General features: G+C 45.8%; 2 protein-coding genes across 9 annotated transcripts in view; one reads left to right on the top strand and one right to left on the bottom strand.

Annotated features, from left to right (window-relative positions):
* slc20a2 (solute carrier family 20 member 2) overlaps positions 1 to 8,765 on the top strand; it is a 62,913-nt gene extending 54,148 nt beyond the window's left edge. For 7 of the 8 annotated variants that reach the window (XM_015973187.3, XM_015973185.3, XM_015973188.3 and 4 more), the window contains exon 11: positions 3,289 to 8,765. In XM_015973187.3, coding sequence (XP_015828673.1) covers positions 3,289 to 3,453 — 165 coding nt within the window. In that variant the 3' untranslated portion in view covers positions 3,454 to 8,765. The remainder of the gene's footprint in view (positions 1 to 3,288) is intronic. The other variant, XR_011517029.1, reaches the window with a different exon arrangement.
* Positions 8,766 to 11,042: 2,277 nt separating this feature from the next.
* Positions 11,043 to 21,331, bottom strand: LOC107394297 (E3 ubiquitin-protein ligase KCMF1). Its single transcript, XM_054731664.2, has 7 exons — positions 21,185 to 21,331; positions 20,038 to 20,205; positions 17,837 to 17,976; positions 16,474 to 16,575; positions 12,680 to 12,857; positions 11,746 to 12,052; positions 11,043 to 11,588 (listed from the first exon to the last, which is right to left on the bottom strand). The coding sequence occupies exons 1-7, from the start codon at positions 21,198 to 21,200 to the stop codon at positions 11,261 to 11,263; spliced, it is 1,239 nt and encodes a 412-aa protein (XP_054587639.2). The 5' UTR covers positions 21,201 to 21,331; the 3' UTR covers positions 11,043 to 11,260.
* Between the last annotated feature and the right edge of the window lie 795 nt (positions 21,332 to 22,126).

The raw sequence follows: 22,126 nt of genomic DNA, 5'->3' as shown, positions 1-22,126 counted from the left end.
AACGAGAACTTGCCTAGACAGCTGCGCATGCGCAAGAGCGTTACGTCGTCGGTCGCTGCGGGCGAGTTGTAAACAGAGCAGCACGGTAGAAAGAACGCACGCTAAAGCTTGGGTCCACTTCACTAAATGTGATGGGTAACTGGGTGATGATGAAACCAGCGACAAGGATCTAAGTGAGTCATCCTCGTCTTAATCTGCTCCGGTAGGTAAATAAAATGTTTAAGATAACGTTAGCTTGATATGTTAGCTTCCGTTCTGCTAATGGTGCGTTCGCTTTCTCCTCGGAACTCCGAATTTCCGACTGGGAGAACATGAACGCCCTCTAAAGTTTGGCTTCACTTTACTAAATGCGACGAGTGATTGGGTGAAGATGAAACCAGCGACAACGATTTAAGTGTGAGGCATCATCGTTTTAATCTGCTCCAGCAGCTAAATAAACTGTTTAAGATAACGTTAGCTTGATATGTTAGCTTCCATTGCCACCATTGTTATCAGCTAATGGTGCGTTCGCTTTCTCCTCGGAAATTCTAACTTCCCAGTAGGAAAAATCAAATGAAAAAAGACGGCAAAAGGAATGAAGATACACAATAAATTTAGTTCACAGTAAAGATGTTTGCTTCAGTTTAATTATCAGCTTATAAAACTACAAGGACGATGTTAAAATACAAACAGTTGTATGTTATTTATCGTGATATTTATCAAATATGGTTATATATTGAGAAAAATATATATTTAATTATAAAAGAGAATTAAAATATTAAACACTCAAAAGTATCTAAAACTGGTACCGTTAAGTACCGGTATCGATTCCTAGGTACCGGGAATTCGTACCGAATCGATTCAAATGTCAAAGGTACCCAACCCTAACAGTGAGTGACATGAGTACTAAACAAAGGAAAAAGTAGTGCCTGAGATAGTTTTTTGGTTGTTGACATCATTTTTTGCGATATTTAGTATCATTCAACTAGTTCAAGCCCAGTTCAGTTATCAGACGAGGTGGCGCACCACGGTGGGGCAACAGTGAATTACAGGAATGTTGAACAAAGAGGAAAAATGGCGACTGAGGTAGTTTGTTTTGATCTGGCTTCTACTGGCTCAAGCCCAGTTCACCTGTGGGAAGATTTAGCACACCTACATGGAGCTCGGAGAGAACGGTTTTTACACAAGTTAAGCGTTAGCTTACAAGCGTTAGCTTACGTTCTCCCTGCTGCTGCTCAACGATGAAAACAAGTTGCCAACAAGAATTTACGCTGCTGGATTTCTAACTTTATGTGATAAACAGCGTTTCACGTTACACCGGAGCTGATAAAAATAAATTAATAAATAAATAAAGTCTCAATCCCTACCAGTTTTTGTCACTGGCGGGGTCATCGGGTTCAGATGCTGCTCACACCGGGATGAGAAAAGATATCAGTTAACATCAACACTCATACCAAATAAATAATGTACCTTTAAGACATGTAATCCATATTATTGTAAATGAAGTAAAATGAAATCAAAGCAATAAAAGACTACAAACTGGCTTGTTAGGATAGCTTCACAAGAGTTTCAATGTGTGTAAAAGGTCTTTCTGTCAACCGTCATGGCAAAGGGCGCGGTCCCATGATTGGCGTAACTTCACATCCAACGGGTTAGTACGAGTGATAAAGTGACTCGTGTTTTTCTTACGCAAATTTGACCGCAGGATGTCATTCTTACTTCATTCCTACATAATGCACCTTTAAATAGGAACCCTAGCAAATATCTTACTCATTTTAGGAAATCCCCCTTATCGGGGTTTATAATTTGTCATCAGGACACGCTGGCTTTAAAACGAGTAAAAACAGAAATGCATTAGGACTTTTATTTTGAAGTCCAGTGAAGGAAAGCTGCTGAAGATTCAAAACTGGTGTTTCAATTACTGGTGATCAGTTTGTCTAAGCATCACCGCCATCTTCCCTAAAACTGGATAATCAGCTTCTTCATCATCCCACCTAATCTACTGACGGTTCTAGGTTACAGTTGGGGTTGTGATTTCATTCATCCACCGTTTGGGTTTGGAGATGTCCCGATGTTTTTGGGTTAAAGACACTTTTAGGCTGATTGGTTCTAGATTTTAAAATGAAAGTACCCAACAGCATCCCAGCATCTCCAGGGTGTGTGTGTGTGTGTGTGTGTGTGTGTGTGTGTGTGTGTGTGTGTGTGTGTGTGTGTGTGTGTGTGTGTGTGTGTGTGTGTGTGTGTGTGTGTGTGTGTGTGTGTGTGTGTGTGTGAAAATGAGATGGGCATTGATTTGGTTTTCTCAGGTTTGAATGATTATCTTTCTGTGGGCTTATTTCTATGGTTTTAACTTTGCTGGAGGTTAAATCGAAGCCCAGTCAGCGTGTGTGAGCGGAGAAATCTTCATGTGCAGTCACTTGGAAGCAGGAACACTCACCTTACTTCATGCAAACTATTAGAAAACTAATTTTTGATCTCAAAAAGCATCGGGAACTTAGCTTCCTGGGACATTTTGTCTAATGAATCATTTTTATTGTGGTGGATTTTACTCGTGGGGTCACTCAGGTTGCTCCAAGTGAGGCTGACCTTTCAGCTACAAGCGCGTTGGGTCGGGTTTCTGCAGACGACCGCGGTTTGACTCGTCTCCAACTGTCAGATCACAAACAGCTGCAAACAAGCCACTGCACATGTAGCTCCAGCTCTCTGACGTGGTTCAAATCTGTTATCATTTTTTATCCTTTTGATTAATTCCGTTTGTTATTCTGCTTTTTGCTGTCCTCGTATGAAAACGAGTAAAAGTGCAGTGAAAGTCTGACATTTGCATTCATAGAAGCGAGTCATTTAGTGTTGAGAGCGTTTTTATACACCAGACCTGCCAATTTCAGACTTTCACATGAGAAACTCAAACTAGTCAGGGTTAACCTTCACTATCTACTAACAGACGTTTGAATCTGACGCGTGAGGAGCTGACGGCTGCACGGGCTTTTCTGTTTAGCTGCAAAAGTCACATTATCTGCTAATTATTATGAAACACATTTTTAATTTGACTATTTTGCTGCATTTAAGAAGCAACCACGCATTAAGTGGGGTTGTTTTTATATTAGCTGCTGTAAAGGTTCAACTAAATATCAAAATCAGCAGAATTGTTCATGCAGAAGCTGCAGAGACACTTAAGTTTTGTACTGGCTTATGAGCTTTAAGGAGCTTAGCTTCCTTGAGGAAAGCACGAACAGCCCGCAGCTCTTCACTCTGAACCTTTTGTTCTGTTCTGCTGCTGATTTGTTCCCTCTGTCCGGCCGCGACCTCCAGGTGGGCTCAGTCGTGGCCGTGGGCTGGATCCGCTCCCAGAAAGCCGTGGACTGGCGCCTCTTCAGGAACATCTTCCTGGCCTGGTTCGTCACCGTGCCTGTGGCCGGGCTGTTCAGCGCCGCCGTCATGGCGCTGTTCGTCTACGGCATCCTGCCCTTCGTCTGAGGGCTCACAGCTGGGAGGGGTGAGCCAGGAAGGAAGGAGGAAAACATGGGTGGAAGTCAGAGCCTGGGTTTTTAGAAAAAGAGGGGATGAAGATGTGGAAGTGAGGAAGGGTGAAGGAGAAGGTTTACAAACGGACTTTGTTTGTACTGTGGGTGGGAGGAGGGTTGGTTCCCATGCTGATCTTCTCGACTCATTTGAGTTTCCAATCAGTTTATATTTATTCTTTTACTTTGAAAGGTGTGGATTATATCTGGAACTAATACGTTATTTTACTAAGGTTTACGACGGCTGACCAAACAGTGGTGGTTATTTTCAGCCTCGGTTAAACAGAAAGTCATGATTTAAAAAAAACACCGACAACCTATAGAAAAGACTAACAGTATGTCTGTTTTAGTCTCCGCAGACACCCGAGGGCGTTTCGTCGGCGAAACGCCTCCAAATCAAACGTGTACATATCGTTCTGAGTGGATCGGCTGTGATTTGTTGTATTGCGGCTTGCTTTAGCGTAAAATGAGACAGATGTGTGTGTGGTCAACCAACCCATCCGCCATCTCACTGTCAACAAGTACAACCAGGGCCAAAAGGAAAGGATGCCTCAAAAAACAAGATGGCGGTGCAAGTTAGGCTTATTTTTATTTTCCACGTTACCATAGAAACCTAATTTACTAAAACATTGATTTTTCTCAAGAGCTCCTGTATGTTTTTAGAGAAGAATCTCATATTTTTAAATGATGTATTATACTGTAATTTGTACTGTAAATACTGTCCGTAAGAAGTTTAGGAGCGGGAGTGGGGGCTTGTTTTCAGTGTTGTGACGGAAATGGTGGGTGGGGCCTTTCACCTCATCACCATCTAATTATTTAATTGGTTTTGTGGCTCAGAGTGAAAAAGAGCCACCTGGCAGGAGGATTTTTTGGTTGTTTGGAAACTTTTTCAGTTCCCTTTTCTTTTTATTGCATCAGTCATTTCAACATCATCGACTGAAACGTGTAAAAAAAAGTGAGTTTTCCGTTGAAAGGATCTTCTGATCTGTTGAAGTGGGGTTCTTTTTAAATGCTGTGGATATTTAACCTTTTGGATGTCACACATAGCTATTTGAGTGACCTCAGTTTGGAGAAATAAGCGTTAATCCTGTCAGGATTGGTGAGATAACGCCTAGCTGGAATGGAGCAATGACAAACGTGGATTACAGCAGTCGTGAAACATCTTTTAATCTGAAAAATTTCATAGAGGATATTGCAGACGTTGTTAAAATTACACCATTTACACAATTATTTAGGTACATTTTTCTCATAGCTAGTGTGAATAATAGTAGCTAGCAGTATTCTGGTGCTGCTAGGGACAAGTTAGCTGGATCATCAGAATGTTTGTACCAGATTAACCACTAAATCTGGCAAAAATATGATGTTCCTGCTTGAAATATTTACTTATCGTAGAAACACAATTGGAAACTGTTATTTGAGCCTCTATATAGCATGTGAAAATTTTTGGTGCCCAAAATGCCCCAGGAGCCTGGCACAAATGGGGTAGACATTGTGGACGTATGAGGGACAAAGTGACAAGGATGACAAGCTATGGATCTATCTGGCATTAGTTTAGTCTGGATAATCCCGAGTACATGAACGTGAGTGGTGTTCCAACATTCTTGTGTTTTTTCCTCTCGTCCAACAAGGACATTAGCCGTAGCTTGGGCTAGCGTCAGCAGTAGCTCAGGATAGCATTAGCAGTAGTTTGGGCTAGCGTCAGCAGTAGCTCAGGATAGCATTAGCAGTAGTTTGGGCTAGCGTCGGCAGTAGCTCATGATAGCATGAGCAGTAGTTTGGGCTAGCATCAGCAGTAGCTCGTGATAGCATTGGCAGTAGTTTGGGCTAGCGTCAGCAGTAGCTCGTGATAGCATTGGCAGTATTTTGGGCTAGCATCAGCAGTAGCTCGTGATAGCGTTGGCAGTAGTTTGGGCTTGCGTCCGCAGTAGCTCAGGATAGCATTAGCTGTAGCTTGGGATAGCATTGTCCTGTGGTTAGCATTACCGTCACCATTTTTGAATTTGGCGACACTGAAGTGGGTTTAGACGTGTAGATTTAAGGTGGTTTGTCTAAGCTCATGACGTGTAAAACCAGCTTTTCTCCGTCTCCGTTACATTATTGATTTACATCGGAAAGCAGGTCAGAGACAGCACAGCTGCTACATTAGACACCCCTAGCTGCTGCTGCTAGTTATTGCTCCAACAAAATTTTATATAAATATTAATTTTCTTTGCATTATCTGCCTTGAAATCTTTGTGATCTGTTGTAAGTCTGCAGTTACTCCACTTGGGTTTTAGCCTCACATGCATTAGCCATTAGCTCATCAGCTTAATCTCTTTTTCTCCAAACTGAGGTTGTTTTAAAAAGCCATCTACTTCAGGTTAAATGTTCATAGCTATCCCTACTTTTAAAGATCTGTGCTATCCCTTTAATGAATGGAAGAGACGCACCTCTTCTCAAAGCAGATTCTTGCCAAAAAAACCAGGAGATGGTGTATCCACGGTGCAGCCGATGCCAAAACACTTAAGCTGAGCAGAGGCGTACGAATGCAAACTGACGATGTCCCATAGAGTGTTTTATCACACGTCATCAGCTGTATGCCTTTGTTTTCATACATAGTCACTTTTTCATATCAAAAGCTACTCCACGCATGACTCCAGGGCCTTTCTAAGCCCTAACTTACCTATCAGGTGACAAGCGGCGAAGCCTGTTCTTGTTGGAGAGTCGTCGTGTCAACTCAAACACCCAAACGTCTGGCTGGTGAGCAGAAACAGAATCATCTTCTGAATCAAGCTAAGTCTTGGTGTTTGGGTCTCCTCGTATCACCAAATATCATTTTTGTCCTGAAGATGGAGTTATTGTTGCATAGAAACTGATCATCACCAGCTTTTAAACGGGGTCACGTGACCCGAGGTTGAACAAAGTCTTTTTTATTATTATTTGAACAAATTCAATGCCAGCTGTTGGGAGTCCTTTTGTTCTTGTGGTGTTTCCTCTTTTTTCCCCCCTTCATGAACAAATCTATGCTTACGTAGCAACATGCCTTGTAACGTGTGTTTTACTTTGTGCAGATACAGTAAGATAATTAAGTACCGTGGTGTTTACATTGTTACCATAATGTAGAGTATCTGTAAAAAACTAAGAAAATAACGGTTGCCTAATGATGCCAATGAAAGACGAAACGGTTAACCGCAAATTTTTAAGTGCAAGGAGAGAAAAAATAACCAGAAGTGTCTAGAGAGAACGAAACTGTGTGTGTGTGTGTGAGTGAGTGTGTGTGCGCGCGTGCGTGTGTGTGTGTTGTTTTTGCTGTTCCTGTGGTAGTAGTAGTGCTAATTATGATCCCTGTCACTTTACACTGCTACTACGATGTGCTAACACTACGTGTTTGGGTGCAATTCACCGATGGAAAAAAATAACTAGAGAAAATTCATCAAAACTATATATTTTTCTACCAAATCTGAGTTTTAACCTGCGTGAGCTTCCAGACACTTTGAGAGGAGATGCCGCCGCGGGGCTCGGTGGAGCAGCTGGGGCGCTGCTAGGACGCGCCCCTCCCCCAGCCCGGCGCCTCTCTGACGTGTAGATTTGACGTGTCGGTAACCGGTAGATGAGATTTAGAAATGACTTGTTTTTATTTTTGAACTTTAGACGAAAACACTTTGTAATTTTGTTTCCCTGCTGCTGTGATCATGAGCTGCGGGAGGAGGGAGGTTTTACTGCTCGTTGATATAAAACAAGCAGCCGTTTGTTGTCATTTTAATTGGAAAAAAACAGAAAATAAATCAGAGCGTGAGAGCGTTTGGTTCCTCGTGCTTTTGGCAGCCGAAGTCTCTTGCAGCTCGTGACCTTTTCCTCGCCAGACTGCTCGTTACGCAGAGGGACGCACATGGCTTCCATGCTCACATCCATATTTTACTCTTGTTACCTGTTGCAAGGTGTTTCAGCGGAAGTGCATTTTATTACTTCACCTAACGGTGACCCCTAAAAACGCAGGTTTTCCTTTCCCATTGACTCCCTGAAAGCTGTAAACAAGCCTGATGTCACTAAATCTGTACTTTCTGTATAAATGAGTCAGCTTTAATCAGTTTTGTCTGTTTTAAAAACTCCAAAAGAGTGGAACAGATCAAATGTTTTGTTGAGTCAATGGAAGGAGTCATTCGGCTAGAATAAACGCACAACTGCGCCTTTTCTCATCCTGCAGACGCGACACTAAAACCCCTGCAGCCTCGATGAAGAGAATAAAAACCTGTTAAAGGGTGAAATTGGTTTGAGCATAAAGGCAAGTCGTCTGTGTGACTCACGGTGCATCTTTTTATTCATCTGTCATTTTCCCGCCTTTCATTCTTTGTCCTGATTGGCCAGAAAGAGGCGCATCGCTCGAGATGGGGAGGAAAAAGTGAAAATCGTGCTCTGGTAGCTTTCATTTATTTTTATTTTTAAACAAACCACAATGGAAATATATTCAGCCACCAGTTTTACTTGAAAGTAGAAAAAAATCAGTTGATTTGATTTTAAAACTATTCTAAATGTATTTCAGATGCATTATCTGAACAGCAGGCGGCGCTTAAACAAAGCCACTCACCTGTATAGAATATTTTATTCCTGACTGAGCCAGAAAAGCACAATTTCAACAAACCCAACTGCACTCTTAAAGGAGCCATTTGCTGCTCTAATGTTGAGTTTAATGGAAAACAATTTATAAAAAGTGAATAATTGTGATCTCAGCCACCAGAGGGCGCAGTTCAGCCCTTTCCTCCCCGTGGAGTGAGGCAGACCTTCGGAATAAATCGTTGTAAATTGTCGTTGAGGGAGTTTCTGTACTCCTGCTGCATCAGAACCATTTTACAGAATGTACCATTCCTCTCCCTGAATGTTACCATGGTGCTACACTGCTGCACTGGTGTAGTAGCGCCCCCTCTTGTCTGTGCAGGCAGCGCTCACCTCAGCAGTGGAGAGCTTTTCTCCATCCCAAGGTGATGGCTGTCCTCTCTTTGTGATAAGATGGTTTTAATGGTTGTTTTTGTGTTGGGATGCGCTCCCTGGCCGGCCTGCAGGCTTTACAGCTCCGTGATGTCTTTTTACTGTTCCTGCTACTTTACTGTCCAGTCCATGAAAACAAAAAATAATAAAATGTCTCAAAAGAAACTGTAGCCTGCTTCTACAAAACCCTACAGCTCCTCTGATTTGCATATATCGTACTGTAATGTTTTATTTAAGGTTTTTAGTGGGGAAAAAATGTCACATTTAAACAATTATGGGAATTAAAATTACAAAGAATACCCAAAACCTTTGGAGTGGCGTCTTATTTTGGCTGAATGTTGATCATTTAGATTTTTCACTAAATTTACTTCATGCAAGAGGAGAATTTAGTAAATTGTATATGTATATATATATATATATATATATATATATATATATATATATATATATATATATATATATATATATATTTGTCATTTTAGAAACCGATTAAAGCATAAATGGGTGGGAAAGCAGGAGGTGGAGGAATCGGAAGGTTGCAGGTTTGATCCCGGTTCCCACCAGAGAATGCTGCTGTTGTGTCCTTGGGCACGATACTTAACCCACTCTGGCTGGTGGTGGTTGCTGAAGGGACTGGTGGCACCTCACATCTGTCAGAGCAGCTGCGGCTACATTGTAGCTCATCACCGGCGTCTGAATGCCTGTGATGCAAAGAGCCTTGGGGGGTTAAGAAGGCTCTATACAAACACAGTCCATATCCAGTTAGCCAGAAACATGTTTTTATTTTCATTTTGAATACTTTTAAAGATTTGTGTTTTTTTACTAAATAAATTATAATTTATTCAATAAATGAAGTTTGCGTTGGTTTAGTCTTCGCAAAAAAGACATTTTAATAGTTTCGCTACAACTGAAAATCATTCGTTTTATCAGCAAGATGAAAGGACAAAAATCTGATTTGCTCTGCATACAAACCATAATACTGTTGGTTTTAATCCGTGTTTTAAGTGAAAATGTCACCTTTATTATTCCTTTAGAACACACATCTCCAATCTTTTCAAGACGAGGGCCAACATCATTTTAAAGGTCTTACTGGTTATGAAAAGCAACATTTTTCTTTTTAGAATTAAAATTAGTTTATTTTTCTATATTTGTACAAAAAGTTCTCGTATAAAAAGTGATTATGCACGGCCTGCTACACTAGAAATGCACTCGGCCGTCTTTTGGACGGGCCTGCTGTGGCGGCACCAGCCCGATGGGTCCGTAAAACCCGACCACTTCACTTTCTGCTCTCTATAAAGTCTTGAGTGAATTTATTTCCAGGTTTTAGGGCTCCGATAATTCAGACTCAACTCTTACGTTCCCACCGGCGTTTCTGCTGGCTTTCATTTAAAACGTCTCTTTAGCAACAATAAAAAGCTGCTGGATTGATGCCGGCACACAGCTTGAGGTTCAGCAGGACGGCGGTTTTCATTACGCGTGGGATAAATCAGAAACCACCAAGCAGCAGAAACCGTGACCTTCCTGCAGCCCGGCGCCCTCTAAAGGTTTAATAACAGGCCCTGCTCGTACGCGGGAGGTGGCATTTAGTCGTTTCATCATAACTGGCACCAGAAAGCCCTTCAGGTGTTTATGAAGCTCCTTCCCAACATAATGGATCCCATCAGGATTCAGACCGATGCAAACTCAAAACAAGAGGTTTACACTGATTTTTCGGGTTATTTGCAGCTGTGCTGATGTAGGAGCTCGCTCCAACGGTTAGAAACGAGGACGTGCTTCAGGTTAACGAGACTGAAGTCGCTTCTACACGCTAGCCAGCGAGGAGTTGGCTACAGAAAAATAAAAACACAGCGGAGAGCAGGACTGGGTTAGTTCATTTCCATCCAAAACACTTTTATTGTCCTCCGAACTGAAAGGTCACCCTGTCGTTTGGCTCGTCTGATGAAGCCAAAAAACATACATTGCATTTCTTCAGTTACCAGTGGAGGTTCACAAAGATACTTTATTTTGTTGTTTCAGAGAAATTTAATGAAATGAGCACGATGGGCCCTCTCCTGCGAGTTTTCTTTGTGTTTCACGAGCGATGGAGACGTTAACGTCAGACCACGGGGAGCTGGAGCAGCAGGGCGGTGCTTCTTCGTGTTGGAGGTCGTCGTCTCATCCCAGGTGTGTCGGTTTGTAGTGTACGCACGTGGATACGCCATTCGAAACCCACAGCTGATATAAGGCAGGTCACATGACCCCCAACAAACAGGTGACGTCACACAAACGGGAGGGGAGGGGTTGAGACTGGACGTAAAGGTGTGCGTGTGTGTGTGTGTGTGTGTGGGAGACATGCCAGCGATGTAGCACCCCCCCCCCCCCCTCGCCTGGTGACTGCAGGTAAAAATGGGCGCATGGTGATTTCAGCTCATGCTAAAGTCGTGGTAAACCATCTATAAATACACAGCCGCGCTTTAACCGGAGAGCTCTTCGTCGGTGAGTGTGGCGGCTCGCGGCTGGAGGGGGAAGGCGGGGCGAGTGGGACTGATCATCTCCTTTCATATAGACTCTTCTATAATATATTTATAAAGTCTTTTTTCCGTTTTCTCTCTCGCGGCCACATTCACTCGTCTCTACTTTTATCCGACGTACACAAACGTAAAACGGGGCTGGAGTGGGGAGCGACAGCTGAAGACGATCACTGAGAAAACAAACCAAGAGCCGGAAACAGCTGCAGTCTTCTCCTCATCCATTGGCAGTCGGACCGACAGAGCAGTCAGCTAGTCACAACGGTGTTTTCAGGGGAGGGAGGGGCCATGTCATCAAAGGGGCGGCGCAGGGGGTTCTTTCTTCGTTGGCGCCGTCTTGGCCGTCGTTTTTGTCGTCTTGGTAGCGGGACTCGTCTCCTTGAGGTTGAGGTTCTCCAGTGCCACATCTAAGGTCATGACTTCCACGCAGCCCATCGCCTCAAAGTCGGCGAAGTTCCGCAACGAGGCGTGACAATCGTCCTCGTCATCGGATGAGAAGGTGGAGGCGTCCTCGTCGGGCAGCAGCGTGGACAGCAGCAGCTCGGTCACGAACAGGCTCCGGTCGGCCCACTGGGCCTCGCACGCCTGCCGCTCTGCCTCAGACAGCCGGGGTTCGCTCAGCCTGCGACAGACAGGTGGACGGGTTAGCAGCGCAGCCTTACCTGATGACATCACAGCATCGTTAACCGCTCAGTTTTATCCTGTAGGGAGGAGGCAGCTACAGCCCCTCTGATGCTAGTTGGCGCCACCTACAGGTGAGGCTCATGTTAAACATCTACCTGCTGAGTAGAAACTGGGAGCTGTGAGCAGTCTGCTGGGTGCTGGGCTCGGTCGGGCTGGGGTTGGTGGTGTGATTGGCGCTGGGGTTGGGGTTTGCAGCGGCCGAATTCGTGTTGAGGATGGCGTTGGCCCGGCCGCTGCCCCGCGTGGCGTTCCGTGCCGTCTCCAGCTGCTGACGCGCCACCTGGGCCTGCTGGCGCTCCAGCTGGAGCTGCATCTGAAGCTGTTGGAGCTGCGAGGCAGAAGGACCCGAGCTCAGCTGGCCCCCCGCCGAGCGCCGCACGCCCGACAGCTGCGACAGAAGTTCTGGAACAAACAGACGGGACTGACGTTGGAAACCGAGACTTTGATTAAAGATGATGCCAACATCATCATCACCGAACGAACGCTCACAAACAAACATGATTATTCACTCGTTTAAACCCCGAAAATCAGCCACTTAAGAGCTAAACATCAGAAACGTGAACCAGCAGCACCCGTATGAAACATCACATCATAACAGACGCTGGTGTGAACACAGACCCTCGCTAGAACACCGCTGGAGGGGACGCAACACCAAGCTCTGACCGGAGCAAACAGCATAAACAGTTACCATGGCAACTGAATCCCATTCTGATTACTTCAGATTTAATATAAGCAACGTGTGTGTGTGTGTGTGTGTGTGTGTGTGTGTGTGTGTGTGTGTGTGTGTGTGTGTGTGTGTGTGTGAGAGAGAGAGAGTGTGTGTGTGTGTGTGTGTGTGTATGAGCTGAGCGTGTGTGTGTGTGCGTGTGTGCGTGTGTGCGTGTGTGTGTGTGTGTGTGTGTGTGTGTGTGTGTGTGTGTGTGTGTGTGTGTGCGTGTGTGTGTGTGTGTGCGTGTGTGTGTGTGTGTGCGTGTGTGTGTGTGTGTGTGTGTGCGTGTGTGCGCGTGCGTGTGTGTGTGTGTGTCAGACCTGCTATGGGGTCCATGGCCTCTCTGCTGTAGTTGCTCTGTGAGGAGCTCTGACTGGTTGAGAGCCCCCCTGTGGTGCTGCTGGTGAAATGCATGTTGGACCTTCGGGCCCGTGGCCCCCCCAGACCACGACCGGGGTGAAACATCCTTCTCACGTGCCGCACCCCGCTGGACTCGTCGTAACGCTTGTCGTCAAGGAACAAACCCGAACCGCTGTGTGGTGTTTTCATCTCGTTTTACCAAAAATCTTAATTAAATCCAAGATTCTGAGAAACTAGAACTAGGTTTAAGATTTGGGAACATCTGCAGACACATCTGCACGACGCTCTCAGGAGTCTGTAGGAAACAGGCGGCGTACATCTTCTAAAGCTCTGAGTTTGATTCAGCTGTATTTTCATCTCTGTTGTTTTCTCTGTAGCATTTGTTCAGAGTAATCTATAAATAGACTGCCAGACTGCTGCCGTCAGTCCCGAGGCTATTCTAGACTTGGAGTATTTCAGCTGGTTCCTCACAAGCAAACCAACTCCTTCTGCTTCGGTCTGCAGATCAGAACCATCACAATCAGGCAGGTTAGATGCTAACTCAGTGGGATGAAGCGTTCTAGGACATAATTAGGCAGCATTCAATAGAAAAGTCCGTGAGAACGCCGTAAAAAGGACGAGACACCCTTTTGTTTGCAGAACTTCGTCGTCTTCCTCCGCTTATCCGGGTCACGGGTCGCGGGGGCAGCATCCCAACTAGGGAGCTCCAGACCGTCCTCTCCCCGGCCACCTCCACCAGCTCCTCCGGCAGGACCCCAAGGCGTTCCCGGACCAGATTGGAGATGTAACCTCTCCAACGTGTCCTGGGTCGACCCGGGGGCCTCCTGCCGACAGGACATGCCCGAAACACCTCCCCAGGGAGGCGTCCAGGAGGCATCCTGACCAGATGCCCAAACCACCTCAACTGGCTCCTTTCGATCCGGAGGAGCAGCGGTTCTACTCCGAGTCCCTCCCGAATGTCCGAGCTCCTCACCCTATCTCTAAGGCTGAGCCCGGCCACCCTACGGAGGAAACTCATTTGGGCCGCTTGTATCCGCGATCTTGTTCTTTTGGTCATTACCCAAAGCTCATGACCATAGGTGAGGATTGGGACGTAGATCGACCGGTAAATCGAGAGCCTGGCTTTCTGGCTCAGCTCCCTCTTCACCACGACAGATCGACTCAGCGTCCGCATCACTGCAGACGCCGAACCAATCCGCCTGTCGATCTCCCGATCCCTCCTACCCTCACTCGTGAACAAGACCCCGAGATACTTAAACTCCTCCAATGAGGTAGGACCTCTCTCCCGACCCGGAGTTGGCAAGCCACCCTTTTCCGGTCGAGAACCATGGTCTCAGATTTGGAGGTGCTGCTCCTCATCCCAGCCGCTTCACACTCGGCCGTGAACCTACCCAGCAAGAGCTGAAGGTCAGAGCTGGATGAAGCTAGGAGGACCACATCATCCGCAAAAAGCAGAGATGAGATTCTCCTGCCACCAAACTCAACACACTCCACACCACGGCTGCACCTAGAACTTCTGTCCATAAAAGTGATGAACAGAACCGGTGATAAAGGGCAGCCCTGGCGGAGTCCAACCCTCACTGGGAACAGGTCCGACTTACTACCGGCTATGCGGACCAAACTCACGCTCCTCTGGTAAAGGGACTGAATGGCCCTTAACAGAAAGCCACCCACCCCATACTCCTGGAGCGTCCCCCACAGGGTGCCCCTGGGGACACGGTCATAAGCCTTCTCCAAATCCACAAAGCACATGTGGATTGGTTGGGCAAACTCCCATGCCCCCTCCATCACCCTTGCAAGGGTATAGAGCTGGTCCACAGTTCCACGGCCAGGACGAAAACCACATTGCTCCTCCTCTATCTGAGATTCAACTATCGATCGGACCCTCCTCTCCAGTACCTTGGAGTAGACCTTTCCAGGGAGGCTGAGGAGTGTGATCCCCCTATAGTTGGAACACACCCTCAGGTCACCCTTCTTAAAGATGGGGACCACCACCCCGGTCTGCCACTCCACAGGAACTGCCCCCGATGACCACGCAATGTTGCAGAGACGCGTCAACCACGACAGCCCTACAACATCCATAGCCTTGAGAGACCCAGGACGAACCTCATCCGCCCCCGGGGCTCCGCCGCTGTGTAGTTGTTTGACTACCTCAGCAACTTCTGCCCCCGAGATTGGACAGTCCATCCCCAGGTCTCCCGGCTCTGGTTCCTCCTCGGAATGCGCGTAGGTGGGATTGGGGTGCTCCTCAAAGTATTCCTTCCACCATCCGACTATAGCCCCAGTTGACGTCAGCAGCTCCCCATCCCCACTGTAAACAATGTGAGCGAGTTGCTGCCTTCCTCTCCTGAGGTGCCGGACAGTTTGCCAGAACCTCTTTGGAGCCGATCGATAGTCTTTCTCCACGGCCTCACCAAACTCCTCCCACGCCCGAGATTTTACCTCGGCAACTGCCACTGCTGCACCCCGCTTGGCTATCCGGTACCCGTCTGCTGCCTCCGGAGACCCACAGACCAGCCATGCCCTGTAGGCCTCCTTCTTCAGCCTGACGGCTCCCCGAACCTCTGGTGTCCACCAGCGGGTACGGGGGTTGCCACCACGACTGGCACCGGCCACCTTGCGACCACAGCTAGCAACAGCCGCCTCAACAATCGCAGAATGGAACAAGGCCCACTCGGGAGTCAATGTCCCCCACTGCTCTCGGGACGCGGTCTAAGCTCTGCCGGAGGTGGGAGCTGAAGACCGTCTTAACAGGTTCTTCTGTCAGGCGTTCCCAGCAGACCCTCAGTATGCGTTTGGGTCTGCCAGGTCTACGCGGCATCTTCCCCTGCCATCTGATCCAGCTCACCACCAGAACTGCAGAACTTCCCAAATTACCCAAAAATTGCATTTTTTTTCTCCATTTTGGTTCTTCATACAGAATCTATTCCCTAGCAGAAATTAAAAAAAATGATTTTTTAACAAGACTTTTCTGTGCTGTCCGAATTTAAAGCCACACCCAGTTTCCCCCAGCGCTCTTTAAGTCTGGCAGGCCGCCAGGCCTCGCTCGGTCCTCTGCCAGACCGAGCATCCACTCCCCTACCCCGCAGTCACGGGCAACGCTCGGCAGCGAAACGAGCCGCGCACCCCTCCTCCGCTGTCAGACAGCAGCAGAACGAACCATGTGCACTCCCCTCCCATCTCACGGCGTCGGACGAAAGCAGAATGAACCTGCCTAGCAGATAGCGTTTTCAGTTTGCCCACCATCATTTAAAAAGCACAAGAAGAATTTAGCTTTTTATGTTACATCATGGCGGCGCCTGAAAGTAAAAGAGACTAATGTTTAGGAGGCAAAGCTAAAGCCAGAGTGAACATCGGCGTGGCCTACACTCGTTTGAGGGAGCTGAAGGAGGCTACGAAATCAGACTGATGGTGACCTGGCTTTGTTGTTACTGGTCTTGTAAGTTATATTTTTTGTCTAGCAGTGAGGATATTTTCCCTTTGTGGCTTATTTAGTATCGGTTAGCTCATGTTAGCGTTTGCTTGTCGTTAGCACGAGCTACAGCAGGGTTGTTTACGACTGTTGTAATTCAGCTTTCAATCAGTAGGAGGGAGAAGCAGGAAACTTATTCAGTGCTGCTGTAATTATACTATATTATCTTATATTTAAAGCCACTAAGTGATCACTGGAAAAATGACACGTTTAAAAAACAACGGAAGCTTTGCAACGAGCTGTAATTCCTGCAGCTGCTCATTTCCTCTTAGAAAAGGATATCAAGTCTCTTGGAGCTCTGTGTTCAAGTGTGAGATGAGCAGCAAAGTCATCGGTCACATGGTTCGGGTCACCACCTGGCAGCGCTGCACATATGGGGCAGATCTAGAGGAGAAGAGCAAACAAATCTACTAGAGTTTATCTACAATAATCAGCTTTTCTTTAATTTTGAAGCATTTGACTTGTTTTCTTTGTTGTAACTTCTTAAACGTTTAGCATCAACTCTCCTATCTAAAGCAGCAATGAAACAAATCTTTATTAACATCATCTGTAGCAGAAATAAACATCCAGCTGCCTCTGGTTTAAAATTCAAACCACTTTCAAATATAAACTCGTGTCACGGCAGTCTCGTTCAATCCAAAAATACTTTATTAATCCCAGAGGGAAACTGATTGCTGTAGTAGCTCAGAATAATAATAATAATCAAGTCATCAAAGAGGTGTTGTATATTACAATGGCTGTTGGCAGGAAGGATCTCCAGTAGCGGTCAGTGTTGCAGCCAAACTGAAGAAGCCTCTGACTGAAGACACTCTTCCGTTGTCGGACAGTCTTGTGAAGAGAACGCTCAGGGTTGTCCATCATGTTCTTGATTCTCTGGAGAATCCTTCTTTGCATTAACATCAACATCAGTTTGGTTTGTTCTTATGGGGCGACGGTGGCACAGGAGTTAAGTGCTCGCCCCGTAATCCGAAGGTTGCAGGTTCGAGCCCTGCTCAGTCTGTCGTTGTGTCCTTGGGCAAGACACTTAACCCACGTTGCCTCCTGGTGGTGGTCGGAGGGACCGGTGGCGCCAGTGCTCGGCAGCCTCGTCTCTGTCAGTGCGCCCCAGGGCAGCTGTGGCTACATCGTAGCTCATCCCCATCAGTGTGTGAATGTGTGTGTGAATGGGTGAATGACTGATTGTGTTGTAAAGCGCCTTGGGGGGTTCCAGGACTCTAGAAGGCGCTTTATCAAATACAGACCATTTACCATTTGTTTTGCTCCAAGTTTTGTTTGCATGGTGTTTAAACTTCCTGGTCAGAATGCGGCTGCATAGATGAGAACCGACCGGCAGAAACCTGCTTGTGTGGCTGGACTGTTGTACAGCACGAAGATTATTCATTACTCTAATTACACCATTTACTGTTCATGTGTAATAACTAAACCTTTCATCAACCAGAGCGCTGCCGCACCATTGTGCTCTAAAACAACAAAAGGACATGAAAATAAACACCTGCAGGATTTTTCAGACCTACAAAAGCACGAGTTATTCTCCATCGCTGGTTTTATGTACCCAGTTCTCGTGCATGCAACAAAACCAGTCAGCTGCTCTGCAGACATCAGATCCAGGTTGGCCTTGTTTATGTGAACTTTAGCACCCACTCACCACTTCTGTGGAGGTTTCCGTGTGCTCTGCAGCCACATGCTCCTGCAGAGAGCTCTCCGTGTAGCCCATCCGACCGCAGTAGGGACAAGTGAAGGCCTGTGGCTGCTCCACCGAGAAGGCTTCTCCACCATAGTACAGGTCTGAGAGGGAGTACAGGTACGCTTAGCTTTGTTTCACGCTACAAACCTACAGCAAACCATCTGTGAACACGCCATAGATGTGCAAAAGACCAGAAACAATCCAGTGAATGTTATCGGTTTTAGTTCAACCAGGAAAATAGCATTTAATATATTTTATATATATTAATGGCTAAACATCAAGTTTACATAAGTAAATACCTTTTAGATTGGTGCCTAATTTTCTCTTTCACACTTAATTTGAAAGTAAATGATTATTCAACAAACCAGCAGCCACAGAATTCAAAACGATGTTATTACACTTTTATAAACACGATTAGCTGTGGAACACAGAGTACTTTTTAAAGACCTTTAAAAGGTTTTACTCCTCTACATTAAAGAACAAATATTGAATAAATCTGCACTGGTCTCCACTAGAAATGAATTCATCATTTCTCGTTCTCTGTGGAAAAAAAGCTCTGGCGCTCCCATTTCAGGAATTAGAAGTTAGTTGCAGAAGACGGGGCCAGAAAACGAAAAAGATTTGGATTTTTACTCATGAATAATCATGACAGTGTTTCTCCTAGAAATGTAGTAAAGGAACTATTACAGAACAAGTTTTTCAATAAAATCTGAACATTAATATTTAAGTGCATGAATGAATGCGTCTGAACTCATGCAGTAGGAACTAGGAAATATGAAATACTAGAACCATTTTATTTTTATTTGATTAAAATGATTTTTTCCTAACGTTGTTGGCACCCCCCCCCCACACACACACACACACACACACACACACACAGTTAAACAAAACAATGTTGATTAAGGTGTGTGTGAAAGAGGGGGAGGGGGGTAAAATAATTTTGAAAACCCAACCGGAGCGGAGGCAGTGACCGACGCAGCACGAGCCGTTTTCAGCTCTGTCTTGTCAAATGCACCACGTACGTTACGAAAGAAGTTACTTTAAATATTCAACCGAAAAAGAGGCGAGCTGAAGAAAACCTAGGGAGTACCGAAGAAACGTGAGCAACAGTGAAGCACAGAGATCCATTACTGTCTGTGTGTGTGTGGGCCAGAGCAGAGTTTTGTGTGTAGGGAGGGGCGGGTGCTCCATGTGACTGGCCAATCACAGAGCGTGAAGGCAGTCAGTTACCCAATGAGGATTTTCCTTCAGTACGATTACAGATATTTACGAGTTTTACTTGTTTCATGCTCGTTTTCGTCAAAAATGCTTTATCCGTGGCTCATCCCTAGCTGTAACCACCCTGCCCTGCCTCCTCCTCCTCGCTGCCTGCCGGCTGTGATCACAAGCATCAACAGAGTAGTTCCCGCTGCTTCTTCGGGAAACAGCGGGGAAAAATAAATAAATCTATAAAACAGGATCTTGCAGGCGTGGCGCTGGGATTTCAGCCGTGGTGGGCCGCCACGGCTACGCCTATGTAAGGGAAACACTGTGATATACGGAGATCTCGCCTCTGATTGGCAAACAGCAACATAACTTCACTACTGACTCAGTTTGCTTTGCAACGCTGATGTGCTATCTCCAATAAAACAAGCCTGGAGGAGTCCTGCCATGTGGTGGAGTTGGTAATGCGAATGGTTAGCTTCTAGTGGCTGAGATGCTCTCCGTCGTTTCCTGAACGCTAAACCAACAACATCCTTCCTCGTCATGTACCGGGTGAATTTTCAGTGTGACTTTGATCTGTCAAGCTTTTCTAATCAGAGCCTTTCCTCATCTATTTTCTGCCAGAAGCTAATGGGTAACAGACGTAGAAGACTACTGAAAATGAAAAGCTCAAGAGTGACAGATCACACACCAACAACACATAGAACTCTTGCGTAAGCTTGTTCATGTCTAGAAAATATTAGATCATAATTCTGATGATCAATCCAGCATGTTTGAATATGCGAGTGAGCCGCAAAAGGTCTTCTCTGACAACTCAGAGACCCCAAACGACTGGTTTACAAAATAAGTTTTAGTTCATTTCCAAAGTCTTTGTGGCAAGCCTGAAATTCCCAAATATTTTATTTCCATCACCTCAATCTGCCCGTGACAAGTCCAATGCACACCTCAGCACTACTTACCAAAGTCAACTCGTGTTAATATACACTGCACTGGATGTTCTGTGGTGTGTCTGGTTGTTGTCGCACCGCTCTCGTAGCATGATGCACACAAATCGTAGTCGTAGCAAATTAAACATTTGTACCGGCGACCTCTGAAGTTTCCTTTTAAACAAGCATCACAGCTCACACCTGGAGGAGAAAAAATCAAACACCAGAGGTTAGAAAAGGGTATGCAATCTATTTAATGATCAGTTTGTTAGTCTTTAATAAACTCAACTGGTAACTGCACACTTGTGAATGCAATCTGGTTTCCCTGAGAGATGCAAGCTAATATTTACTCATCCACCGGACTTGAAAAATCAGATCAAAACAATCCAGTCCATCCAAAATGTGTCACGTGGCTCAGCGGGAGCCTGCGTGTTAGAGATCTAACTGTGACAGACGTGCAGTCTCTTGTGAGCCGCGACATTAGACTGTCTTAAGTCCCACATATTTCCACTCAGAACCCAAGCACCAACTACTCCTCAGGCCTGGCGGATAAACAACTCGACAACTAGCAGCAAAGTTAACAACACAAACATAACGGGGAAGACAGGCCACCCAGGGCCCGACTAACCTCTGCAGCCAAACAAATAATTACTAAAACACAAACAAGCAACTCCAGCAAGGTTGGCGACAAGGACGATGAGATTGTTTGCAATCTGTTAGCTTACGAAACTGAAATCGAGAGGCCAACTTTTACCCGAGAGGAAGCTAAACCAGTTAAGACAACCCAAAAAAACGACATTTTCAACGCCATCCATTCACTATCCCCTAATGTTGCCTATTTTCGGCACTCCCCCATGCTCGTCAACGGTCAACAACATTACTACACAGCTAGCTAGCACTTAGCTAACATTCACTAGCGTCTTCCGCCTGTGTGACAGCGCTGACTAAAGTAGGAGTTTGAAAAAATAACACAACAGTAACCGCAGGTCCATTTATTATGACGGGCATTTGGGTGACGTACACATGCAATTTAACTGCAACCCTGCAGCTACAAATAGCCAGTGTTAGCCGCAAAATAAGAACTAGTCGGCTAGCTAGAGTTAGCTCGCGGTGCACTGTCAACGTTTTTTGGTCACTAATTCTGAGCTTCCGTTGGCTCGGTGTTAACAATTATTCTTACCTTCATGACGGGACATCCTACGAACACAAACTCAGCCCCCCGCTCGGGCTCCCGGGACAGTAATTTAGAGTTCAAATGAGAGGAGAGAGGAGAAGCCGGGGCTGGGTGGCTGTCCCTGGCCTCTTCCCTCATGAAGGATCCGGTTTGGCTCTCTTAGCCCCCCCCCCCCCCCCCCGGCTGCTGTGTCACTGTCCAGCACGGCGCTGCTCTGACCGCACGGGGGCGCTGTTGATTCAGTTTTTAACACGGGTTGTTTTGTCTTCCATGGTAGTTTTACTTTCTGCTAGACTCCAAATGTAATCATTTAGCACGTTTCTAATTCATAATTTGTAAGAATGTAATCGGTGATATTAGCATTAGCATTCCTATGGGTTTTTCCATGTATATTAGCATAGCGCTGGGCCAGTTCGGAGATGCACTTTCTCCCACATGTCCTGGGTCGACCAGGGAGCCTCCTGATAAGGGGGCCTATTATACATATATATATATATATATAAAGGAAAACATGTTCTTTTGGTGTTTCTTTTTTATTTTGCCATCATCTAACTGGCCTATCAGTGAAGTATGTAAGAGATAATTGGGGTCACATGTTTCTTTAATAGACTTTTCTTTGATCAGAAGTGTTTCTCCAGATTCCAAACCCAGAGAGGACCGGAGAACCAGAGCATCAAGCAAACACAAAAGGTTCTCATGGGAACGCCTGGACAACTAAAAGTTGAACCAGAGACCTCACTGCATTATTTGTTTTCAGTGCTTAAGCTGCTAAGAAGAAAAAATATATAATTTTGGTCACTAAAACTCTAGTTGATGTAGAATTATGCTTTAAACCTCAAGTCTAGCCTGAAGCATCAGGCCACACAGCTGTCTGCAACTTTTCTGACAAAAACTGCAGAAATGAGAACGTTTCACAGCTAAAACACTCTCTTTGTCCTCTGTGGTTCA

The sequence above is a fragment of the Nothobranchius furzeri genome, chromosome 17 (assembly GCF_043380555.1).
Source record: "Nothobranchius furzeri strain GRZ-AD chromosome 17, NfurGRZ-RIMD1, whole genome shotgun sequence".
NCBI lineage: Eukaryota > Metazoa > Chordata > Actinopteri > Cyprinodontiformes > Nothobranchiidae > Nothobranchius > Nothobranchius furzeri.
This window is presented reverse-complemented; position numbering and strand designations above follow the sequence as displayed.